Consider the following 25,363-nt stretch of genomic DNA (forward strand, 5'->3'; position numbering starts at 1 on the left):
ACTGTGCTTTGTAGGGAAGGTAAGGATGCTGCAGAGACTATTTGATATTGGCTCAAAGGGACTTGTTAAAGTCATTCTAACCTTGTCTTTGCAAGCCACCATATTGTTTTACAGTTTTTAACGCGGTAAGCCATGACAATACTTTAGAAATGGAGATTCATCTCCACATTTGGGTTACTAGTATTATTTTTCACTGGGACTTTTGGAAACACTTTTCTTCTGATTTGTCAGTTTTTCCCTCATCACATTATGCAGGTAGGTTATTGACTAATTACTGGGTGCTTAATGTTAAAACTCAAAATGTACCTGAACGGAGCCCTTCCTTCCCCAACCCTTAGCATTAGGCTGGGTACTGAGCAGGAGAGAAGGTGAGAAGGACACTTTATTTTGCGGCATTAATAAGTATAGAGGAAAATAATTATTCTGATAGAACATATATTACATTTTGTGGTGGAGAATCATGATTATAGGCATTTAAAATGCATGGAATGTTTCTACTCTACCTACGTTGTCCGGAAGTCCTCTTTTACACAAGGTTTATTTACTCTCAGAACTCTGAATTTACCATGTCTTTTTAACACATTCTTGGGGCTGCCAGAGCTGGAGACACTCTCATAGGCTAATGTAAGTGGACACACAGAAGTGCCACAGTACATTAGGAAAATGGAAATCTCTTCTGCTTCATGGTTGAATTTACCCTTCTCCAGAGACTGAATTTATTTGCATATTTTATTTCAAATATATGTGAGTTACACTGAAGAAGGTCTGAAATTAAATACATGCCACGATTAAATGACAGACGTAGCAATGACAAACCTAGTAGTCTCTCATAAATTTTTCTTTTTGTAAGAATTTAAGCCTTTGTTACTTTTTGGTTAAAAAAAAAGTACTTGACAAATGAGTAAACTTTTATTGGAAAAGATTGGCCACTGAAAGGTATATTTGATAATTACTATTTGTATTACTAACACATGGGAATTGAAAGATAAATTGAATCAAAATATAGGTGATTATATTGTTAATTTTCCTAAGTGGTTCTTTTGCTAAATGTTCTTTCCTGAATCTCTGCATGATTGCCTGCTGCTGAATATTTGAAATATTGAAGTCATTTGGAACATGTTACAGAAGATCAACTTAGTACTTAAGTAAAGGAAATATGGAAGCTGAATTTATAAAAAAATAAACATATTTATTATAACCATGTATTTATTATAACTCAACTAAAATTCTTTAAAGCAATTCTTTTCCAAGCTTTTAAACAATATTTCATAAATTTCAAATGAATACAAATCTAGATATGTTTAATTATAAAATATAAAGGCTTAATTAAAAATAATAGCAATTTTAGGGTGCCTGGGTGGTTCAGTCAGTTGGGCAACCGACTTCACTCAGGTCATGATCTCAGAGATCATGAGTTCAAGCCCTGCATCAGGCTCTGTGCTGACAGCTCAGAGTCTGCTTCAAATTCTGCGTCTCCCTCTCTCTCTGCCCCTCCCCCACTCACGTTCTATCTCTCTCCTTCAAGAGTAAATAAACATAAAAAAATTTAAAAAATATATTAACAGCTTTTTATATTTTACCATATTATTTAATAAGTATACTTTATAGGATAAAGAATATATAGATGAAAATTACTTTTAATATCAAATAAGTATTTCCTCAATTAGGATTTTATATATAGCTTAGAGTTATGCATATATTTTAGTGTTTGACTTCTTGATTTTGTATATATACATATGCGCACGCACACACACACACACACACACACACACACAATTTATATACGTATAATGAATTGGGTGAAAGGAAAAGAAAAGAGAAAAATAAAATTGTGGCTTAGAGTAGTTGTTGGTTATAGGAAGTTCATTTACTCCTATTGCTGTGGACTAAATGTTTGTGTCCCCCGCCCCACCAAAACCCATATATTGAAATGCTTTTCCCTAATGTGGTGGCATGTGGAAATGGGACCTTTGGAGGATCATTAAGCCATGAAAGTGAAGCCCTTATTGTGAGACCAGTGCAATTCTAAGATGAGACAGAGGAGAGCTTGCTTCCTCCTTCTCTCTGCCATGTGAGAACACAGCCAAGATGGCTGTCTGCAAACCAGAAAGAAAGCTCTCCCCAGAAGCTGACCATACTAGCACCCTTATCTCAGACTTCTTAACCTCTAGAATGGTGAGAAAGAAATTTCTGTTGTTTAAGCCACATTGTGTATGGTATTAGTTATAGCAGTGGAACTAAGACATCTATTTTTCTAAACTTCTTTCCTCCTCAACTACGATGGCATGCTGATCACACACACACACACACACACAAATGGGAGGAAAGCATTCTTTCTTTTTACCCATTAATCTCTAAATCATTTATTTATTCATTAATCTCTCCCTTACTACATGAAAAATGACTCATGTAAACAAACTATAAATTTGTGGCACTAGGTTCACTATACAACACTATAACAAAAATAAATCGTATGCTTTCTAAGAATTCTGAATTGAAATAACACATTTTAATTCTATTCATTCTGATCTTTCAGGTTTTGCTTGCATTGAATTGGTTCTGGAAAAGACAATGCAGTGTATATTCCTTCAATTTGCTGTTTTCATGAAGGACTTTATATCATATTTTGTACCATGCTTATTAACATAAGCTCAATGTGATAAAGAAAGTCTATCAGGATAAACAAGTTTAGTTAGTATGGTCTAAAACAAAATTTAATCCTATCTTCCAATAACCTCATGGCTTCTTTCATGGCCATTTTCAAGTTCCTTATTATTCTACCAGCTTGAAAGTATCCAAATATTACCTTTTTATTTTCTTAATGTCTGTATTTTTGCAATGCCATTCTTCACTTCTTTCTTGTGTTTTCCTTTTCCACCAATGTATCCTCTCCTTGCTTATTTAACTTTCTAATTAAATTCTGTCAAGATCCTTTTAGAGTGGCATTGCATGTTTGTTGACAGGCTGCATTTGCTGTGCTGCTTCAGCTTGAGGTTAGGTACAAAAATGTTGATATTTACAAAGCTTTCTATAAAAGTCAATATTGTACCAGGCAGAGCAGAACAACAGCTGAGTTGTGAAGGCTAACCTGTAGATCCAACATTTCACATAGGGTTTAAAGGCATCAAGGTTAACCGGATATTCAAGCATTTGAATAGTATTTTGGGTTATGCCTGAATCAGAAACATTTCTAAAGAAATAAAAATCTGAACATAGAATTTAATTTCCTTCTACCTTTTCTTTAAATCTCTGTTGTTGTTTTTTTTTCAGTTTTGATTTGCTAACCTTGAAAGTGTCCATCTGAACATTGCCCAGTTTTAAGTGATTCTTTCAAGCCACTTTACAAGTTAATAACAGGTGTCACCTCTTAAAATGTTTTTATTCATATGCATTTAAATTGTACCCCATTAGCAGCAATTATTTTTAGTAAGCTTGGAAACAAGGAGCATTTTACAGTTGATGTGTCCTTTGCATTGATTTAAGGAAACCATAAGAGATCAGTGGTCAACTCTTTGGTGCAGTTTGTAAAGAATAATTAATGAATTGCTGAATTGCATTTTTGAAAGTTAGTATTGATTTACTTTTAAGAGTAGACAATCCATATGACATTATTGATTAGCAATATGAATACTAAATTTTTTATATCATTTCCTCATGTTATATGGTTTCATTATTCCAATGCTCTTCCACCAAATTCTTTAAACTCTTATTGAACATTTATTCTGTAGGCTATATAATGAAATTCTACCAAAAAATTACGTGTTTTCTTTCATTGTTCTCTAATGATCATATCTATCAATACACCAGACCATGGGTGGGCTCCTTGAGGTTGTAGATTCTTTTTTTTTCACGTTTTATTAATAATTTATTTAATTTACATCCAAGTTAGTTAGCATATAGTGCAACAATGATCTCAGGAGTAGATTCCTTAATGCCCCTTACCCAATCAGCCTATCCCCCGCTCCAAAACCCCTCCAGCAACTCTGGTTTTTTCTCTATATTAAGAGTCTCTTATGTTTTGTCCCCCTCCCTGTTTTTATATTGTTTTTCCTTCCCTTCCCCTATGTTCATCTGTTTTGTATCTGAAAGTCTTCATATGAGTGAAGTCTCATTTGTCTTTCACTGACTGACTAATATCGCTTAGCATAATACCCTCTAGTTCCATCCATGTAGTTGCAAATGGCAAGATTTCATTCTTTTTGATTGCCAAGTAATGTGTGTATATATATATATATATATATATATATATATATATATATACACACACACACACACACACACATATATATACATACATATATATTTATATATTTATATATATCTACATATATATATAAATATATAAATGTATAAATATATATATACACACACACACCACATCTTCTTTATCCATTCATCTGTCAGTGGTCATTTGGGCTTTTTCCAAATGTTGGCTATTGTTGATAGTGCTGCTATAAACATTGGGGTGCATGTGCCCCTTCGAAGCAGCATACCTGTATTCCTTGGATAAATACCTAGTAGTGCAATTGCAGGGTTGTAGGGTATTTTTAAATTTTTGAGGAATCTCCATACTGTTTTCCAGAGTGGCTGCACCAGTTTGCATTCCCACCAGAAGTGCAAAAGAGATCCTCTTTCTCTTCATCCTGGCCAACATCTGTTGTTGCCTGTGTTGTTAATGTTAGCCATCTGACAGGTGTCAGGTGGTATCTCATTGTGGTTTTGATTTGTGTTTCCCTGATGATGAGTGATGTTGAGCATTTTTTCATGTGTCCGTTGGCCATCTGGATGTCTTCTTTGGAGAAGTGTCTATCCATGTCTTTTGCCCATTTCTTCACTGGTTTATTTGTTTTTTTGGATGTTGAGTTTGATAAGTTCTTTATAGATTTTGGTTACTAACCCTTTATCTGATATGTCATTTGCAAATATCTTCTCCCATTCCGTCTGTTGCCTTTTTTTGCTGATTGTTTCTTTCACTGTGCAGAAGCTTTTTATTTTGATGAGATCCCAATAGTTCATTTTTGCTTTTGTTTCCCTTGCCTTCGGAGACGTGTTGAGTAAAAAGTTGCTGTGACTGAGGTCAAAGAGGTTTTTGCCTGCTTTCTCCTCTAGGATTTTGATGGCTTCCTGTCTTGCGTTTAGGTCTTTCACCCATTTTGAGTTTATTTTTGTGCATGGTGTAAGAAAGTGGTCCAGGTTCATTTTTCTGCATGTTGCTGTCCAGTTTTCCCAGTACCACTTGCTTAAGAGACTGTCTATTATGTTGGGTATTCTTTCCTGCTTTGTCAATGGTTAGTTGGCCATAGGTTTGTGGGTCCATTTCTGGGTTCTCTATTCTGTTCCATTGATCTGATGTCTGTTTTTGAGCCAGTACCATACTGTCTTGATGATTACAACTTTGTAATACATCTTGAAGTCTGGGATTGTGATACCTCCAGCTTTGGTTTTCTTTTTCAAGATTGCTTTGGCTATTCAGGGTCTTTTCTGGTTCCATACAAATTTTAGGATTCTTTTCTCTAGCTCTGTGAAGAATACTGGTAATATTTTGATAGGTATTGCATTGAATATGTAGATTACTTTGGGTAGTATTGACATTTTAACAATATTTGTTCTTCCTATCCAGGAGCGTGGGATATTTTTCCATTTTTTGTGTCTTCTCCGGTTTCTTTCATGAGCTTTCTATACTTTTCAGTGTATAGATTTTTCACCTCTTTGGTTATATTTACTCCTAGGTATTTTATGAGTTTTGGTGCAATTGTAAATGGGTTCAATTCCTTGACTTCCCCATTCTGTTGCTTCATTATTGGTGTATAGGAATGCAGCCTATTTCTGTGCATTCATTTTATATCCTGTGACTTTGCTGAATTCATGGATCAGTTCTAGCAGTTTTTTAGTGGAATCTTTTGGGTTTTCCATATAGAAAATCATGTCATCTGCAAAGAGTGAAAGTTTGACCTCCTCCTGGCTGATTTGAATGCCTTTAGTTTCTTTTTGTTGTCTGATTGCTGAGGCTAAGACTTCCAATACTATGTTGAATAATAGTGTTGAGAGTGGACATCCCTGTCTTGTTCCTGACCTTGGGGGGAAGCTCTCAGTTTTTTTCCCATTGAGGATTAAATTAGCGGTGTGCCTTTCATATATGGCTTTTATGATCTTAAGGTATGATCCTTCTATCCCTACTTTCTTGAGGGTTTTTATCAAGAAAGGATGCTGTATTTTGTCAAAGTCTTTCTCTGCATCTATTGAGAGGATCATGTGGTTCTTGTCCTTTCTTTTATTGATGTGATGTATCACATTGATTAGTTTGCAGATATTGAACCAGCCCTGCATCCCAGGTATAAATCCCCACTTGGTCGTGGTGAATAATTTTTTTAATGTATTGTTGGATCCGGTTGGCTAGTATCTTTTTGAGGATTTTTGTATCCATGTTCATCAGGGATATCGGTCTATAGTTCTCCTTTTAAGTGGGGCCTCTGTCTGGTTTTGGAATCAAGGTAATGCTGGCTTCATAGAAGATGTTTGCAAGTTTTCCTTCCATTTCTATTTTTTGGAACAGCTTCGAGAGAATAGGTGTTAACTCTTCTTTATATGTTTCGTAGAATTCCCCTGGAAAGTCATCTGGCCCTGGACTTTTGTTTTTTGGGAGATTTTTGATTAATAATTTATTTCTTTACGTTATGGGTCTGTTCAAATTTTCTATTTCTTCCTATTTCAGTTTTAGTAGTTTATATGTTTCTAGGAATTTGTCCATTTCTTCCATATTGCCCATTTTATTGGGGTATAATTGTTCATGATACTCTCTTATTATTGTTTGTATTTCTGCTGTGTTGGTTGTGATCTCTCTGCTTTCATTCTTGATTTTATTTAGTTGGGGCCTTTCCTTTTTCTTTTTTGATCAAACTGGCTAGGGATTCATCAATTTTGTTAATTCCTTCAAAGAACCAGCTTCTGGTTTCATTGATACGTTCTACTTTTTTTTTTTTTTTTGCTGTTATTGTTGTTTGTTTGTTTGTTTGTTTTTTGATTTTGATAGTGTTGATTTCTGTTCTAATCTTTATTATTCCCTGTCTTCTGCTGGTTTTGGATTTTATTTACTGTTCTTTTTCCAGCTATTTAAGGCGTGAGATTAGGTTGTGTATCTGAGACCTTTGTTCCTTCTTTAGGAAGGCCTAGATTGCTATATACTTTCCTCTTATGACTGCCTTTGCTGCCTCCCGTAGGTTTTGAGCTGTGCTGTTATCATTTGCATTAGCTTGCATGTACTTTTTAATTTCCTCTTTAACTTCTTGGTTAGCCCATTCATTCTTTAGTAGGATGGTTTATTCTCCAAGTATTTGTTATCTTTCCACATTTTTTCTTGTGGTTGATTTTGAGTTTAATAGCATTGTGGTCTGAAAATATGCATGGTATGATCTTGATCTTTTTGTACTTGTTGAGGGCTGATTTGGTCCCCGTATGTGATCTATTCTGGGGAACTTTCCATGTGTACTGGAGAAGAATGTGATTCTGTTGCTTTAGGATGGATTGTTCTGAATATATCTGTTAAGTCCATCCGGTCCAGTGTGTCATTCAAAGCCATTATTTCCTGATTTTCTGTTTAGATGATCTGTCCATTGCTGTAAGTGAGTTGTTGAAGTCCTCTACTATTATGGTATTATTATCAATGAGTTTCCTTATGTTTGTGAGTAATTGATTTGTATATTTGGGTTCTTTCACATTTGGAGCATAAATTTTTACAATTGTTAGGTCTTCTTGGTGGATAGACCCCTTAATTATGATATAATGCCCTTCTTCATCTCTTGTTACAGTCTTTATTTTAAAGTCTACATTGTCTGATACAAGTATGGCCACTCCGGCTTTCTTTTGGCGACCATTAGCATGATAGATGGTTCTCCATCCCCTTATTTTCAATCTGTAGGTGTCTTTAGGTCTAAAGTGGGTCGTTTGTAAACAGCATATAGATGGATCTTGTTTTCTTATCCATTCTGTTACCCTGTGTCTTTTGATCAGAGCATTTAGCCCATTGATTTTTAAAAGTTTTTTTTTAATGTTTATTTATTTTTGAGAGAGAGACAGAGACAGAGTGCAAGCAGGGGAAAAGCAGAGAGAGGGAGACAGAGAATCCAAAGCAGGCTGCAGGCTCCAAGCTGTGAGCCCAGAGCCTGATGCGGGGCTCGAACTCATGAACTACGAGATCATGACCTGAGCTGAATTCAGATGCTTAACCAACTGAGCCACCCAGGCGCCCCTAGTCCATTGATGTTTAGAGTGAGTACTGAATGATATGAATTTATTGACATTTTGTTGCCTGTAAAGTTGAACTTTCTGGTGGTGTTCTCTGGACCTAATTTTAGTCTTTGCTGCTTTTTTTTTTTTTTCCTGTCTTTTCTCCCCTCAGACAGCCCCCGTTAAAATTTCTTGCAGGGCTGGTTTAGTGGTCATGAACTCCTTTAATTTTTGTTTGTCTGGGAAACTTTTTATCTCTCCTTCTTTTTTGAATGACAGCCTTGCTGGATAAGAATTGTTGGCTGTATATTTTTCCAATTCAGCACATTGAATATATCCTGCCACTTCTGGCCTGCCAAGTTTCTGTGGATAGGTCTGTAGCTAACCTTATCTGTCTTCCCTTGTAGGTGAAGGACTTTTTTTCCCTTGCTGCTTTCATGAATCTTTCCTTGCCTGAGTATTTTCTGAATTTGACTATGATATGCCTTGTCGATGGTTGGGTTTTGTTAAATCTAATGGCAGTCCTCTGTGCTTCCTGGATTTTGATGTCTGTATCTTTCCCCAGTTTATGAGAGTTTTCTGCTATGATTTGCTCACAATACCCTTGTACCCTTTTTTCTTTCTCTTCATCTTCTGGGACCCCTATGATTCTGATGTTCCTTTTTAATGAGTCACTGATTTCTCTAACTTTTAAATCATGCTCTTTTGCCTTAGTCTCCCTCTTTTTTCTGCTGCATTGCTCTCCATAATTTTGTCCTCTATATCATTGATTCACTGCTCTGCTTCATCCTTGTTTGCCGCCATGGCTGCCATTAAAGATTGCAGCTCAGTTATAGCATTTTTTATTTCATCCTGACTTTTACTTTTTTTTATCTCCGCAGAAGGGGATTCTAATCCATTTTCAACTCCAGCTAGTATTCTTATTATCGTGATTCTAAATTCTGATTCAGACATCTTGCTTGTATCTGTGTTAAGTTCCTGGCTGTCATTTCTTCCTGTTCTTTCTTATGGTGTGAATTCCTGCATTTTGTCCTTTGAAGGAAGAAAAGTAGTTAATAAGGTAAAAGAAAAATTAAAACTAAAATATTAAAAACAAGACAAAAAAAGTCAAATAAAGGACACTAGATCCTAGGTGTGTTTTGGTCTGGTTGTTGAAAGGAGCTTGATAGATAAGAAAAAAAAAAGGGAAAGATAAGAAAAAGAAAAAAAATGAAAATGTTTGAAAATTTGAAAAAATGAATACAATGAAATAGAATAAAATGAAATAATGGAAGTAAAATAGAATTTGGAAAATTTCACAGAAAAGTAAAAAATATAGGAGAAAAAATTAAAAATATTTTTAATAAAAATGGAAAATAAAAATAAATATTTTCTCTTTCTGTATTCAAAAATAAGAAAAAGAAAAAAAAACCTGAATAGATGACCAGCGAACAGACTGAAATACAATTGAAATTACATCGTTTTTCCCTAGAAGTCAAACTATGAAGCACTTTATAGTCTGTAAACTAAGCAGGTGGACAGACTTGTGTTGTTCCTGAAGAGCGAGGTTGGCCCAGTTGGGTGGGGCTTAGTGTAATGGCTCTGTTCTCCACTAGATGGCACTGCTTAGTTTACTAAGGTGGATTTTGTGGCATCTGTAGGTGTGTATGGGCATGCACGGGAGTGGTGAAAATGGAGTCACCCAGGTTCTAGTCTCTAGGATTGGAACTCTGTGCTTCTCCGACCACCAGTCACACAGGCTTCTTTGTCTCTGGGTTCTGTCCACTCCCCACTTTTAAACTGTTTGTCATCAGGTTGCCAGGTAGCACCTCCCTCCTGAGTTTCATCTAAGATGCGGCTGTGTTTCCTGACCCCTCACTTCTGAGGAACTGCAGCTTTGACCCATTCGTATCTTCTGGTGGAGGGTCTCACCGAGCAATGGCCGGGTGCCGGCCGTACCCAGGAACGTTGGAGGGACCATGTGCTGCCGATGCACAGAGGCAGCCCACCCCAGAAAATCTTCACCCAATCATGTAGCCGGAGTGTTTCAGGGATTATGGAAAATCACAACACACATCTGGCACCAGGCTTCGCATTTAAAGTCCTTGTTCCAGCACCAGCCAATGTGGTTGTTCTCCAGGGTCTGTTGTGACCTTTGGGAGGCCACACAGCCTCTACCAAATGTCCTCCCAGCAGGGGAACGGCCTCTCTTGTCTGTGGCCCTTGGACCCATCACACCTCACTCTCTGCTCCTGGAGATTCACCCTTCCCACCAGAGCACCGCCAGGTATTGAGCTGCAGAGTTTCAGACTCTGCACTCCCACTGTTTATAGAGTCTTAATGGAATTTCAACCCTCTCCGTTCTCCTTTCTCCCTTTTTTGTTCAGTTCCTTGTGTACTCTTTCTTTTCTCTCCAGCTGCTTTCTGCAAGGGGCAGGGGGAAGTGCTTTCCTGTACTCTCCCCCTGTCCCTGTCCTCTCTCCTCAAGCAAAAACAGCTTCCTGCCCTCCACAGCTTCTCTCTCCCCTAGTTCACCTCTCTGCACCGTGTACCTGCTGAGTTCTGTGGTTCAGGTTGTGCAGATTGTTGTGTTAATCCTCAGATCAGTTTTCGAGGTGTGCAGGATGGTTTAGTGTTGATCTGGCTGTATTTCTGGCTGTATTTCAACAACTTCCACGGTGTTCTGTCATCTTGGCCCCTCCAAGGCTGTAGATTCTATCACAATGCTAAAGTACACCAGGTGTTCAATAACTCCAGTTAATTAGTTGAAATTAGAGTCATCATTTTATTTTCCCAGGTAGCATTGTTGAGTTGTGCTTTACTCATTCTCTATAGTTGGTGGACTCTTAGGAATTCAATGAGAGGAACTAAAGAAGATATGTAATTGGGAAAAGGCAATAGTTATCACCTTACTGTACTTTAACATTTTATTGTGTATTTTTCAGATTTTATAACAAATTTCCTACATCCTTATATAATTTTTTTAAATAAGTAATAAAAAATAAAAGTGACTTCATTACCAGACTCCCAACTTCTCTTCTCCCTCTATTGCAGTATAACACAATTTAAAGGCAGGAAAGAAATCAGCCTAAGTCCAGGCCCAAATTCATTTTCTTCCAAAGCAGTTTAAGAATTTTCAAATATGGCCAAGGAACTGTTTATGTTAAACTTAGAGAAGTGGTGTCAAGAAAAAAAAAAGAAAAAAAAAAAAAAACACCAGAACTAGAATTTGATTAATATCCCAATTTCAAAAAGAAAATAAAAGAAAGGAAAATACTACACTGAGCTAGTGCTAGGTTTTAAGGCTGATGCCTCAAAAGCTCAAGAAGGATGATTAATAGTCGGTAAACAAAGTGAAAGGTATGTATTTTCAGTAACTAAAAGTGACTGCATCGAAAGCCAAGGCTCTGAGTTGAAAGTAAAGAAAAAAAAAAGGTATATTGGTCAAAATGCAAATAACACTGGAATCTTGGGAATAGGAAACAGTGTATGTTAGAAATTTTCAGAAGACAGAATCAACAAACCCGAATGAAAATAGATGCTTGTAAATAGATGAGGAGTTTTAGTTCTGAAACCAGGACCCATCTGTCACAGTCTTTGCTTATTCTGATATATTTAACCTTCTTAAAATCTTCTGGTGTTATGTCATCTTCCCAGGCAGGGAAAAAAAAAAAAAAAGGAGAGAAAAAAAAACAGTAATGCTTCAATTACCTTGAAAAATAATCACAAGACTGTCTGTGGGAATTAATAGTGGACATTATTAAACATGAAAGGGTTGAGTGAAAGGGGTAGGTTATGAAATCCTATTCAAAATTGAACTCTTTTAAAATAGAAGATATTTTTCCCTTCATTGAAGCTTGGAGTGGGCATTCTTCTATTCCTTTTCAGTCCTGTAATTTTGTGATGTCAAAATAATTGGAACTCAGAAAGTACATTTTAGAAATTGATATCTGTCAGTGAGGCAATACTGAAAACCATTGTAAGCCAGGAATTTGTGTACTTCATAGATGATGAAATATAAGCTAATTCATTTAATCATATAGTCACACATTTAGGAAAACTATACTGATCATTAACTATGTTTCAGACACTGTGCTAAGATACATGTCTTAGAGCTTATGAGTTAATAGAAAATTATGTACCTGAGTTATTATAATTCCATGTCTGTGTTATGTCTAACTTTATTTAAATATATACAAACACATTTAAAATTGTATATTTGTATATATTTATACATTATTTGCACATTATTATATTAATTATAAGTATACATTTATAATATATTATAAACTATAGCATTTTATATATCTTTAAATACATATATTCAAGTCTGTGGGAGTATAACAAATGAAAATATTGCAGAAGATGTGATCTTTATTTAGACAGTATCTTGGGGTATGAGTAAGACTATAGGAAGAGAAGGAACAGGGAGCAGCAAGGGCATTGTAAGGAGAAGAAAAGACATCAGTCTTGAACATGCATAAAATATCTTTTATTTGGCTTTAATGTACTCTGTGTGAGATAAACAATAGCATTTCATGTTAGAATGGTTGATTAGCCTTCTATTATGGAAGGTATTGAGCTCTATTCCATTGATTTGGATTTTATTTTGTGAACAATAGGAAAGTATGTGAATTTTCTAAGCAGTAGAGTCATTGTCAGGACTGTGTATTAAAAGATAACTACGGCAAATAATGGGAAGCAGAAGGATTGAAGTGTTTAGAAAGTTATTTCAGTGGTCCAGGTTAGAGGTGATAGGAGTCTATACTGGGGTAGTAGCAATAAGAATGGGAACTGACTGACAACTCAATCATTGAAGATCTCATGAATTTTCATAGAGATCACTTCTCTTTTAAAAACTGACCTTTGTTAATTACAAGAATTCACAGAGTTTTGCAGGAAACCACATAATTGCTCTGATGGTTCTAGCTTATTTCACTCCTTATGGGCTATAATGACACACTATAAATGGGAGCTTTACTTAAATAATAAAGCCAGAAGAAATTGCAAAGACATGATTCCAGAGTATTCTTTGAAATTGAATTTTTATTAACTGGCCTATGATATAGGTATATCATAAAAATTATTTTCATTGAAACAGCTTCCTGCCTGAGAAATATGATAAAATTAATGAATAAAAATAAACATGAATTATTTAATTGTCTGCCACAAATTATGGAATGCATAATTTTGTTTAATCTTTAAAAAACCTTTGACATAATTGTTAAGATTAGCCCCAGTTAACAAATGAGTTCAAAGAAATTAGATAATCTAAATACATTGTAAATACATATTGTTGATTGAAAAGTCCTATTTTATCCCTTATGTAGAGTCCTTTAGCCTTACTGTTCATAATTACAACTTTTGGAAATTTCTTCTTGGTTAGGAAAAATTAAGAATTAATTTCAAAATTGGTAGTTTTTCAGTCAAAGATGAATCTATTAATGTTCAGAAATGTTAATGCAAGATCTTAAAATAGAAAAAGTAATTATACCTGGTATTATTATAGGTAGGAGGTAGAACAGTGTCAAAGCTTATATAAAATAGCAAGGGAAATTTGGATATTTGATAAATGACCCAAAAATTGACTTTTGCTTTTTGGTGTATTGGGAGAATAGTTTTCCTCTACCCTTCTAAAGATTCTCCCAGGTGGTGTAACATTAGCAGGAGAAAATCAAATTTAGCTTTTCATACTGAGGGGAACCTCACACACAGGAAAGAATCAAAGACAGAAAGGTAAAGTTAGGTAGAGGTAGTTAAGGAATGGGAGAGGGGCCTGGGGATTCAAAGGAGAGGAAGGCAGTTCAAGGGAAGTAAGAAAGGCAGATGTTTGGTAATTAGATGTTTGCCCTGCCACACAGATGGATCATTGAGATAAAATTAGTCTCTGGTGAAAATCCCCATTCTGGGAAATACCTCCAATTCAGATTCTTCTAGGTAAAGAGAGGGGCAAAAGTTTCTCTTGAGACGCCAGGGTCTTGATTGCCCTCAACTCAAAATAGTCCACAATGCAAAGTGACACATTCTGGGGAGATTTGCTCTGAAGTCCTTCAAAGGCATGATCATAACTTTTCTCAATAAAAATAATTGTTTGACTTCTTACTGCTCTGTTTGGCTGCTAGTAGGTGAATGGACATACTACATTGTTAAAAACAAATAACATTCAACTGAGTAAATTTAAAGATCTAATTGGCTTTATTCAAGGATTCTTTAATTAGACAGCATCCAATCTAGAAAGTAGAAAGGAGCTCCAAGGAGTTATACAAAATGGAAGGTTTTTATAGGAAGGAGGTTAGGGCAAAGAAATTATTAGCAAAAGAGGATATTTTCAGTTAAGATCACTTTCCCTTAGGGGGCAGAGCAGAGAGTCTTACACAGATAGATTATCTTACAAGTGCTGATCAGGACATTCTAGACTGATTGGTTTAAAATTCTACTCCTGAGAGAAGCTGAAAGTGCAATTAGGTTAGGTATTAAGTCTTGATGAGACTTAATATTTAAGTGACTCCATTTTGGGCCTATTTCTTTTTAACAACATAAAGACATATAAAGTATAGTCTGTTTTATAAGATGTGAGCAAGTTGGCTTGATCTTTCAATATACTTATATTTTTATAATGGTGTCATTGTTACTGCATTTTTATTCTATACTCAAAGGTGCAAAATGCCTATAAAGGACTATATAGAAAATAATTCTTTCTCCATGAAGTCTCCAGTGTGGTGCGTCTTATTATTGTTATTATTTCCAACCAAATTGTTATCCCTAATTCCTCTTATAGTTACAAAGTTAACAGGTGTACATACATAAAGTATCTCCAATTCTGAAGGAAATTCATTCTCTAAAATAATGATGAATAATGTTAACATCTTTAACAAAACTAGCTATAAGGAAAGCAAAGAAGATTTTTTAGAATTTTATGAATGCCGTTAAAAGTAAAAGTTCAATTAATTTGATTTGGAAAATTGTTCTTGAATGTCTTGTTTGAGTTATAATCAGTGACTGATGAATTGATCAAAGAAGGAAAATGTTGCTTGTCCATGACATTAGAAAAATGAACTTAGGTTATTTGCCATAACTATGCATACATAGAAATTACTAGTCATATCTTTTCATGTTCGTTGAAAATGTTTGAGGACTGAGTGACAAAGTAAGACAGAGGAGAGAAATCGAGACGAATTTAAGGTCTGTAGTGGTATACTCTAAACAGACTTATTCCAATTGGTTCTTAAGTACAATGAAGATGATAATGGGAAAATACTGTAAATATAAGAATTTCCACTGTTCTGCAGATTTGTGTTTATGTAGCCTATCAGCATTTCTCTGATGTATTTGCATATATCCTGATTCTTTCCCAAGTTGTCTGACAGTGGCTTCCTAGGCATGTGTTGAATAGTAATGTTTATACATGGTGTATTCAAAAGGCATAGCATTGTGTCTCCATATAACTTTCACTCACTACTCCTTAGGGGCACTATACAAAGGGCTGATGCCATCAATTGCCTCACTAATAAAGTTAAACTGGACAACGCAAGGTATGTTATTCAATTCTAATGTCTATGCTTACCCTATCTAACCAAGGATTGATTCCTGCTCTTACATCATCTGATCCAGATGTGACTCAGCTATCACCATTGAAGTTTTTCTCTATAGGAAAAGGCATTCTTGGGATTTGTTGCTTATACAATGAAGTCATGAATTAGGTTTGACTTTAGGTAGTCTTGTTTTAGAAAATGATGACTATTTTTGGAGGATTCCTCAAGCAAGAAAGCTGTTTCTTCTTGTAATTTGGGGGATTTAGAGACTCTCCAGTGCCTGTATTCTTCTGCCATAACTCCTGATGCCTGACAGGAGGGGTTAGTTTAAGTGTGAGATGCTGATGGTACTCTGCAATTCAAGGTAAGGGTGAAAGAAATAAGTCATGATGCCTTCTGTCTCTAGGACTTTGACATTGCCATAACAGGAAGTTCACAGAGACATATCATTATTCTAGGTAGTGAGCATTGAAACACTCACACGTCTAAGTGTGGACTTAGATGGAAGGACTTTATTGAATAAGTCCTCTTTCCTCTAAGTGTTCTAGGAGGAAGCCATCTGGGAAACAGAGTGGCCCTGAAACTTTTATAATAATACCAGTAATCTTTTACTGCTCAACTTCTTGGCTCTGAGCAAATGAGAGAATGGTGGATTCTTAATGGTTACTCATTAAATGCATATAGGCATTTGGTTCTTTTTTTAAAACTTTTTTTTAATGTTTATTTCTGAGACAGAGAGAGACAGAGCATGAGTGGGGGAGGGGCAGAGAGAGAGGGAGACACAGAATCAGAAGCAGGCTCCAGGCTCTGAGCTGTCAGCACAGAGCCTGACGCGGGGCTCGGACTCATGGACCGTGAAGTCATGACCTAAGCCGAAGTCAGTTGCTCAACCGACTGAGCCACCCAGGCGCCCCGGCATTTGGTTCTTTGTCATGGGTTTTATATATCACATATAATGTCTTCTGGCCTTTAGTCTCATGATTCTGAAAGAAATGGATACTGTCTCATACATTTGCTCTTTCTGCATTAACAAACTGAAGACTGTCATTTTTGGAGGTGATTGACAATACTGTAAATGGCCAGCTTCATTCTTTCATTTGTTCATACATTTCTTTAGCAACAGAATCATGCTGGATATTCTATTAGCTATTGGGGATGTAAAGGCAGACGTCCTACTGCTTATTGACTTTTCCACATTATAGGTGGTAGGAAGAAAGGGTAGTCATAGGGGCCAGATTGGATATACCCAGATAGGACTTCTAAGAAATGGTTGGATTTGAAAAATGCTCTAAATCTCTGTGGCTATGATTCTCTCTCAGAATCATAACTGTGGTTAAGGTCATGATAACTGCATGACATGGAGGAAGTTCCTTATTCTCTCTTATCTCTGTTTATTCATCTGTATAATGACTGCTTTATAGTGCTGCTGTGAAGAATAAGATAATGGGGATGGCTGGGTAGCTCAGTTGGTTAAGCCTCCAACTCTTGATCTCAGCTCAGGTCATGATCTAGTGGTTCATGAGTTCGAGCGTCATCGGGCTCTGTGCTGACAGCATGGAACCTGCCTTGGGTTTTCTCTCTCTCCCTCTCTTTCTCAAAAATCAATCAATCAATCAATCAATGAATAAATAAGAAAAAAATTTTTAAAAAGAATAGGATAATGTATTTAACACATTTTGTGGCACACCGAATGCATTTAAAATATGGCGAATGTCATTATCACTATTATTATTATTATATCTTAAATGTTCCCCATCTTCTAGTTTCTTATAAGCAAAGTTATTACCCACATTTATCTTAATAATGCAATCCATTTTTGTATAACATTTGACTTTTTGGAGATTTGAACTCCACAGATTATATTAGTTTTACAAGTAAATTCTGTCAGGCAAATAGATGAGGAATTATTTTCCCAAGTTTAGTCAAGTTAGCATGAGACACAAAAATGGTAAAATGGCTTCCCTTCATTGCCAATCAGTGGCCAGCTCCAGCCAAAAGTTGGCCCCCTTAAGTACCCTCTTCGTTCTCCGCCCATTGCATCATGCTCACTTGCTAAAAACAACAACAACAACAAAAAATTACTGCTTACAAAGTGTAGACATTCTAAGAAAGTTGTTAAGGGAATACATACCATTCTAATAATTTAGACCTCGACTTAAGTTGATGGCCAGGACATGGAGACTATAAATCTTCAGTTGAGAAGAATATGAACTGCCAAAGTTAACCACACCGAATTTGACTGTGAAGTAAGCTGCTGAGCAATTTTTTTCATTGAATATACCATCCACTATATTAAAAACTGCCTCAGGAAATCTCTAGCAGAGGAATCTGGCCCTTCTTAATTTGCTTTCAAATCTGCAGTATGTTTTGCTCATTTGTTTTTGACTTACGATAATGTGAAGAGAAACCCCATCTACCACTTCCTGAGTTATTCTTATTTTATATGGAAGATGTTCCTCCTGGTTAATTCTTTTAAAGTCATTTCCACTTTACTTTGGTCATAGCTAAAACTCAAACAAACAAACAACAAACAAAAACTAAGTTTTCTAGCTATAATTCAAGTTTCATTCAAAGCTGCAGTTTAACTGATTTGTCACAGAGTGGATTTAAATCTAACGATTCTTGTGAACATGCCAATATAGTAACCGCTAGCTGCATGTGGTTATTAAACATTTAAAGTGTGACTATTCTGAAGTGCAATGTGCCATAACTGTAAATTCATTCCAGATTTTGAAGACTTGGTATCTCATTAGTGATTTTAAAATGATTATATGTTGGAATGATATTTTGAAACATTAAACTAAATAAAATAAATTATTAAAATTAATATTACCTGTTTATTTTTATTATATTTTTTGAAGTGGCTACTAAAATATTCTTTAAATTACATAGGTGGCTCACATATTATTTCTGTTGGTCTGTACTGTTTTAGACATGCAATTAAAGATACCGTAAAGAAATCATGCATTAGTAATCCTTTCAAATGTTTAAGAAGTTTTTAGTGGTGCAAGATTTGGAGTCTCACAGTTATTTGTATTTAAGTTCTAATTGTCCATTTTTATATTCATTTTTATAGATTCCTGAAATATTACTACTAATTTAATTTCAATAGTAAATATATATGTGTAGGTATACACAGATCTACTTTCTAGGCTTAGATTAAATAGGGAGGGGAATATCAGTGAGAGTGTAAAGAGATGCATTTTGACAGAAATAAACATAAGTTGTTATGAGAGTGCAGAGAGTAGGAAAGTCTTCCCAGAGGAGTTGAAGCTGAGTTGTAAAAGCCCCATGGACCAATTAATGTTTATCTGATGAAGAAGAGGTAAGAGCATTCTCAGAACCGCATTAGCCAAGGTACAGAGGCATGAAACGTGACCTATTTAGGAAATAAATGTATTTTCTATGGCTTAAACACATGTGTTTGTCTTTTAGTTTTATTTTTAAGCAATCTCTACACCCACTGTGGGGCTTGAACTTGCAACCCTGAGATCAAGAGTGGCATGCTCCTCTGACTGAGCCAGCCAGGCATCCCAGGGTGTGCTTGTTATTGGTGGGAAGGAGTAGGGACTGAAAGGGAAGCGAGATTGAGACAGATGATGCTAATATATGGGATTTTAAAAATAGGAGATCTGTTATATAATATTAAGGAGTATTAAGGAAGGGAAATGTAAGCACACTGTGACAGGTAACCAGAAGAAGGGGGAAGAAGGGAAGAGGTGAGGGAGTCAATTAGGAGGCTGTTGCAGTAGTTCAGGAAAGAATTTATGACCGCCTCAGCTATGGAATTTGTATTCTATAAGAAATGGGGCAGGGAATAAATAAAATATAGACATCTAGGGTAGCACTCAGGTTTCTGTCTTAGATTACAGGATATCACTTTCAAAGATAGGAAATACAAGGAAAGAAGCAGGATTGGTATAGGGAAACATTGTTCAATTTTGAGCACATTGAATTTGAGGTATCTGTGAACATCTAGTCATTAATTATATATATGGACCTGGAGATATAGATTGAGAGAGTCATTATGAAAGAAATAGTTCCAGTAATGTGTTTGTGGGTTGAACTCTCTCAGAAACAAAATGCAGAGTGACAAGAACAGAGGCTCAGGGACTAGTTAAGTCTTTTGATGAAAATGAGATATTAGAGATGTATCCAGAGAGAATTCATATTATGAATTTTTCAAAATTACTAATATAATCTATGACTTTGGTAGGACAGGACTGTTCTAAACACAGATGTTATATAATTTCACTAAATTATCATCCTTTTACCAGTGATAAATGATAGGATCCCACACTGTTATTCAAAATTATATAAATTGAGTATAAAAAATATATTTCTTGGCAGGCATTTTACAGCTCTGACCCACAATTTTCTCAGTATACCAAAATTGATGTTAACATCAGATGTTAAGATGTCTTCTAAAGCTGACTACAAAGAGAGAATGGGATCACGGGAAAGGTATCAAACTATATAACCATCAGTTGTAACAATCACTTACAAAAATCTAAATGAAAATGCTATATACTACAGAAAAGAACAGTGCTTTTGTTTACCAATATTAAATAATAATGCTATTGAAGAGACCAGAATTATTAGATTTTCAACAACCTTGAAGCATGCTGGGGAATCAGGTAGCTCTGACAGGTGGAATTCAGCTTCTCTATTGTTTTAATAAATCTCACCTACTCTTTGTAGATAAAACTAGTGAAACTATTATATTGCAACTATTTGGATTCTTTGAAGAAAATAGTACTGCACATACTAAAAACAATTTTCTATTGTACGTCAATAGTTAATAACAAAAGTGCTCTGTGCACAAAGAAAAGGAAAACTTTTATAGTACAATGACATAATGACTCCATATCAAATGATGCATCCTTGCTGTACATGGTACAAGTTAGATTATTTCATTTCAAGCCATATATTAGAGATCAGAAAGGTTCAGAGAAACCAGCGAGGATAGTTAGAAGTACATTAGGATTTACATATGATGAGTGATTGGAAAACAACAATTTCAATGGTGTATAGATGAGAAAATCTAGACAAGGAGTTTTGGTTGAGAGAGTCACAAATGTGAAAGCTGTGATAGAAAATGATTCCAGTGTCTTCTTTTTTCTGCTTTATATTTTATAAAAGAAAAAAAAAATGAGGCTTTTGGTTGCTGAAGTCATGAGAAATATACTGAACCTATACAATTTAATAGAAATAATTAGTAGTCATTTCAGCAATGTATTTACTGGTACAGTTTGTGGTGAGCTACATAGGTTTTATCTTCCCAAAATTCACAGAACAGGCATGCTGGCAGGACTTTTTTTTTAATGGACTTGGGTCATTTTTAAAGATGGATTAAAATCATTACTAACATTTGCAGTTATGTAAGCTCATGCCATAAAATGCGATCACTCATTTGTTCTACTTAGGCAACACAAAATGTAGTTGTTGGATTGATCAGATCTGCAGCTGGATCACTTACTGGCTCATTAATTTTTATCATATATTGAGTATTCTGACCTGGTACATCAGCTTTTGAAATGGCCACTTGTCTTCTTTCCCTGGGCAAATGGCTACAGGATGCACTTTAAAAATGTTGATCTAATTTATTTTGTTCTCATTGAACATCTGTGGGAGGGAAAGCTGGTAAACATGTGTGTAGGTTTACATGTACTTTGGAACTCGTATCACCTCTGTGTACACTCCTGTATGATCGGCTTAGCCAAATTTGTTTAGGTGGCAAAACAGATCTTCAGCATTTCGTATCTTTTCATTCCACCCTCTTCTCTCCCTGCACCCACCCCAGCCATTTAGTTTTTGCTCTTTCCACCACTTGGTAGTCCCAGAGAAACTAAGGAATTTGGATGTTTGAGATGAAAAAAAAAAAAAAAACAAAAACCAAAAAACAAAAAGCAACTTTGTAATAATGATCTTTTCCTTGGGCGCCTGGCTGGTTCAGTCCATAGAGCACGTGACTCTCGATCTCAGGATGGTGAGTTTGAGCCCCTCATTGGGCATGGAGATCACTTTAAAAAATAAAAAATAAACTTAAAAAAAAGTATGTTATTTTCTCTTCTTAAATCTTGTGAACTTCCCCAAATCTTCCCCAGTATACAGAAAGTCTTTTCTCACCCAGTAGGATAAAGCCCGATTCCTTTGACATTATGAATCCTCATCCTACATACTTACTCTCTCCTTCATGATAGTGGGAGGGAAAAGAATGGCAGTTCTGTGTTTTAGGGATTTTAACTCCCTTGCACCCACTTTCTTCCGTTATGGCAGCCACTTCTACCCCATTTATCTTCCCAGCCCCAGTATCTTTCTATCTCCCGAATTAATTCACACTGAACTGTTAGTTCCATGAACTGATGTGTTCTAAGACTCTGAAATGGTCAAATTAGGACTTCCAAAGAGGGCAGTGCTTAAAGCAAAGATTTCCAGTATTGTTAACAATCTGGCAGTAAGACATGGATATGTGGAGATTCCTTGCATTCCAAATCATGTACATTTAGTTACATTATCATTGCCATTTTACTTTTTATCAAACCATATTAAACCATAGCAGATTTTTGTTTGTGGTTTCTCCAGACATGTGATTCTTTATGATAGACTTTCTTTGTATGTTTACTATTGTAACATTCATACAAATATTCGATTCAGTACTCAGCTCCCCTTTTCAATTTAGCCTCTTCACTTAAAAAAAATATATATACATATATACATATATATATATATATATATATACACATATATATATATGTGTGTGTGTATATATATATATATTTTTTTTTTGAGAGAGAGACACGGTGGGGGGGGGGGAAGTGGAGCAGAGAGAGAGGGACACAGAGAATCCCAAGCAGGCTCTGTGTTGTCAGTGTAGAGCCTGACACAGGGCTCAAACTCAGGAACTGTGAGATCATGACCTAAGCTGAAACCAAGAGTTGGACGCTTAACAACTGAGCCACCCAGGCGGCCCTAGCTTCTTCACTTTTTATACCTCCTTCCATTTTATATTTTCCTCATCTGAAAAATTTATAATTCTATTTCCCTTATATTTTTCTCTTACTCTTCGTATCATCCCCATGATACTATTTTTATTTTCCTCCCTTATTCTGTGTCTCTGGCCTCCATTCTTTATATGTTTACATGTTTGGCAGGGAGACCTCATCTCTAGAAAGTTTAGTGACCAAAAAATAACTGATGTATGGCATGGCCACCATGGTGTGTCAGCAGCATTATGACCTGTCTGTCCTTGGCGTGAATAGGACAATGACCATTAGAGTCAGAGGCTCTTTCTCTGCATGCTCATCTGGAGCACTGGAGTGGTCTTAGGGGACAGAAACCAATATCTTTATTTATTACACACTTAGAACTGGAGAAGAATTTCCAGATGATGTTTAAAACAGCTCCCAAAACATCCTTTATGAAGGACTACTCTTTCAAATTCCATATGGCAAAACTGATTATTTTATACATATCTACATCCTTTTAGTGAGTTAGTTGTATAGGAAGGGAAGTACGAAGAGACTTAGAAAATGAATGAGTTTGATAAGGCAGATTTTACAAAAATCCACCAATTTCTTTAATTCATCATAATATTCCAGAGATTTTTTTTCCCATCCCATGAATAGATGTAATTTTCTCTTTTGTGCCACAAATGGGGGTGTTTATTTTCCTGCTGCTTAATGCTAGCTGAAATGCTGCGGGGAAGTGCTTCAGTGATATCTTCTCCAACGTACTCCATCCCAGTGCAGTCAAATAAATTGGATCATCGCATACAACTAGGTACATTCATGTTCTCTCGATAGTGAGTGAGAGGGTCAATGCCGTGCATTCTGTTTCTGCCCCTTTCTTTCATTGCTCAGCAGTGTACTATTTGGTCGACATTATTTAGTCTTATTTCTGCACTCTCCCCCCCTTTGCCTACCCTTTCTATACATCACAACTATGTGAGTGGTTTGTATTTCTCCCTGGTAGCTGTTGCTTCCTACTCTCTCTCCTGCCTGTCTCTTTATCTCTTTTTTGTGTGCCGGACATGAAGCTGACACCAGGACTTGATTGAAACCCTCGAGTAGCTCTTTCACCACTTGCTATTCCTACATCTTGTTTCTTTTATCTGGATTCAGTAAGTGAAAGTTATAGAACATACAGGATTAAGTAGGTCTGGGAAAGAATTGGACATTAACTCTTTAGGAATTCTAGTGTGGCTGATGAGGCCATCCTATTGGAAAGGAAAAACGAACACAAAAACAAAACCAAAAACGAACCAGGTAGTTACTTCCTAAGCGGCTTGATTCCAAAGACAGCAAAGAAATTTCCCTTCCTAGAAATCCCTTGTTCACAAAACACTCAAAATTCTGTTTTTAAAGCAGTGAACCTTTGAGTTAAATGTTTCTACCTTAAAATATCAAGGTAGACATTGCAGTGTTTGACTTTTATAGATCTTTGTAGTGACCTCTCATTTCTGCAGTTCCCTACTGGAAAATTATCATTTCATTTTTGCTCTCCAGAACTTTGCACTGGGGCAAGGTCAAAGGACAGAAGGACTCTGAGTAATCTCTAACAGGGGCACTACTGAAAGGCGGCATGCCCAGACACTGGCAAGAATGGGCTCTGAAAATCTGACCCCGTCCGATGAACCTACCTATGAAAGGTCACAATATCGAGGGAGGGTCTGTCATATTATAGGTGGTCCAGGGAGACAAGACTCTTAAGAAAACGTTTTGAAACATCAGTCTTTCTCCTGGGCTACCTTTATTCCATTGATCCACATCATGGGGCCTCTCTGCATGTGTCTGGAATTTGGAAACTCTTCCTGGTGTATGTTCTTGGAGGAGAGCATAAAAGGGGTGTGGGGCTATGTGAACAGGACTGAGGTGGAAAACGGGAAAGTTGAAATAGGGGATAGGGAAGAAGCATAGGATGAAGGATAGTTCATAGGGCCAGGCCAGATGTGGCAGGACATCTTAGAGTTACTGAATTGTCGGTTCCAAAAAAAGTGGAAAAGAAAACTTTTAGACATTCACTCACCCAAGACAAATGTTTCCTTTAAAGTTTCATAATGCACTATTGTGTGGAACATATCCAATAGATTAATGACCAGCTGTGGTGAAGGCCTGGAGCCCAATTTTAAGCTAGTGATAAATATTTTGGTTTAAAGGTTTAAATGGTTTTTAGGAGGCAAGATATATTTTATGAAATGATAAAAACAATTACTCTATGTATAGAAATCTCACACACTGAAACCAAATTTAATTAGCTGTGTCTTTCCAGAGGAGATTGGAGAACAAATAAATATCGATATAAATATATGTGAGCATTTTCAGTTTCATGTACTAAAGATTTTGCCCCCCTTTCCCCTTTTCAGTATTCACTTATATATTTTCTAAGCTAACACATTTCGAGTGCTATCTTTTCCAATTTCCTTCTCATGAGCAAAGTTATCCTCATTTCAAACATGAGAAACCCTGATGGTTGGAGAGAATTATTTCATCAAGTATAATGCACTTCCAAGTATGGTGAAGCAATGCGAGTTGTCTACCAATTAGAGAGTGAATAAACAAGTCTGTCAAATACCCTAATTTTCTAGATGGTCTTGGGAGCCACTGATGTAAAATAAATGGAATTCTTAA

At 35.9% G+C, this 25,363-nt stretch overlaps 1 protein-coding gene across 3 annotated transcripts in view; it reads left to right on the top strand.

Moving 5' to 3' along the window:
• Positions 1–25,363, top strand: part of NEGR1 (neuronal growth regulator 1) — an 855,325-nt gene that overhangs the window by 275,849 nt on the left and 554,113 nt on the right. The window contains exon 1 of one of the 3 annotated variants that reach the window (XM_060626825.2): positions 10,035–10,489. The exons of 1 other annotated variant lie outside the window; for it this stretch is intronic. In XM_060626825.2, coding sequence (XP_060482808.1) covers positions 10,182–10,489 — 308 coding nt within the window. In that variant the 5' untranslated portion in view covers positions 10,035–10,181. Of the gene's footprint in view, positions 1–10,034; positions 10,490–25,363 lie in introns of those variants that run through there. One more of the 3 variants, XM_060626824.3, reaches the window with a different exon arrangement.

Source organism: Panthera onca, chromosome C1 (genome assembly GCF_046562875.1).
Source record: "Panthera onca isolate mPanOnc1 chromosome C1, mPanOnc1 haplotype 2, whole genome shotgun sequence".
Taxonomy (NCBI): Eukaryota; Metazoa; Chordata; class Mammalia; order Carnivora; family Felidae; genus Panthera; species Panthera onca.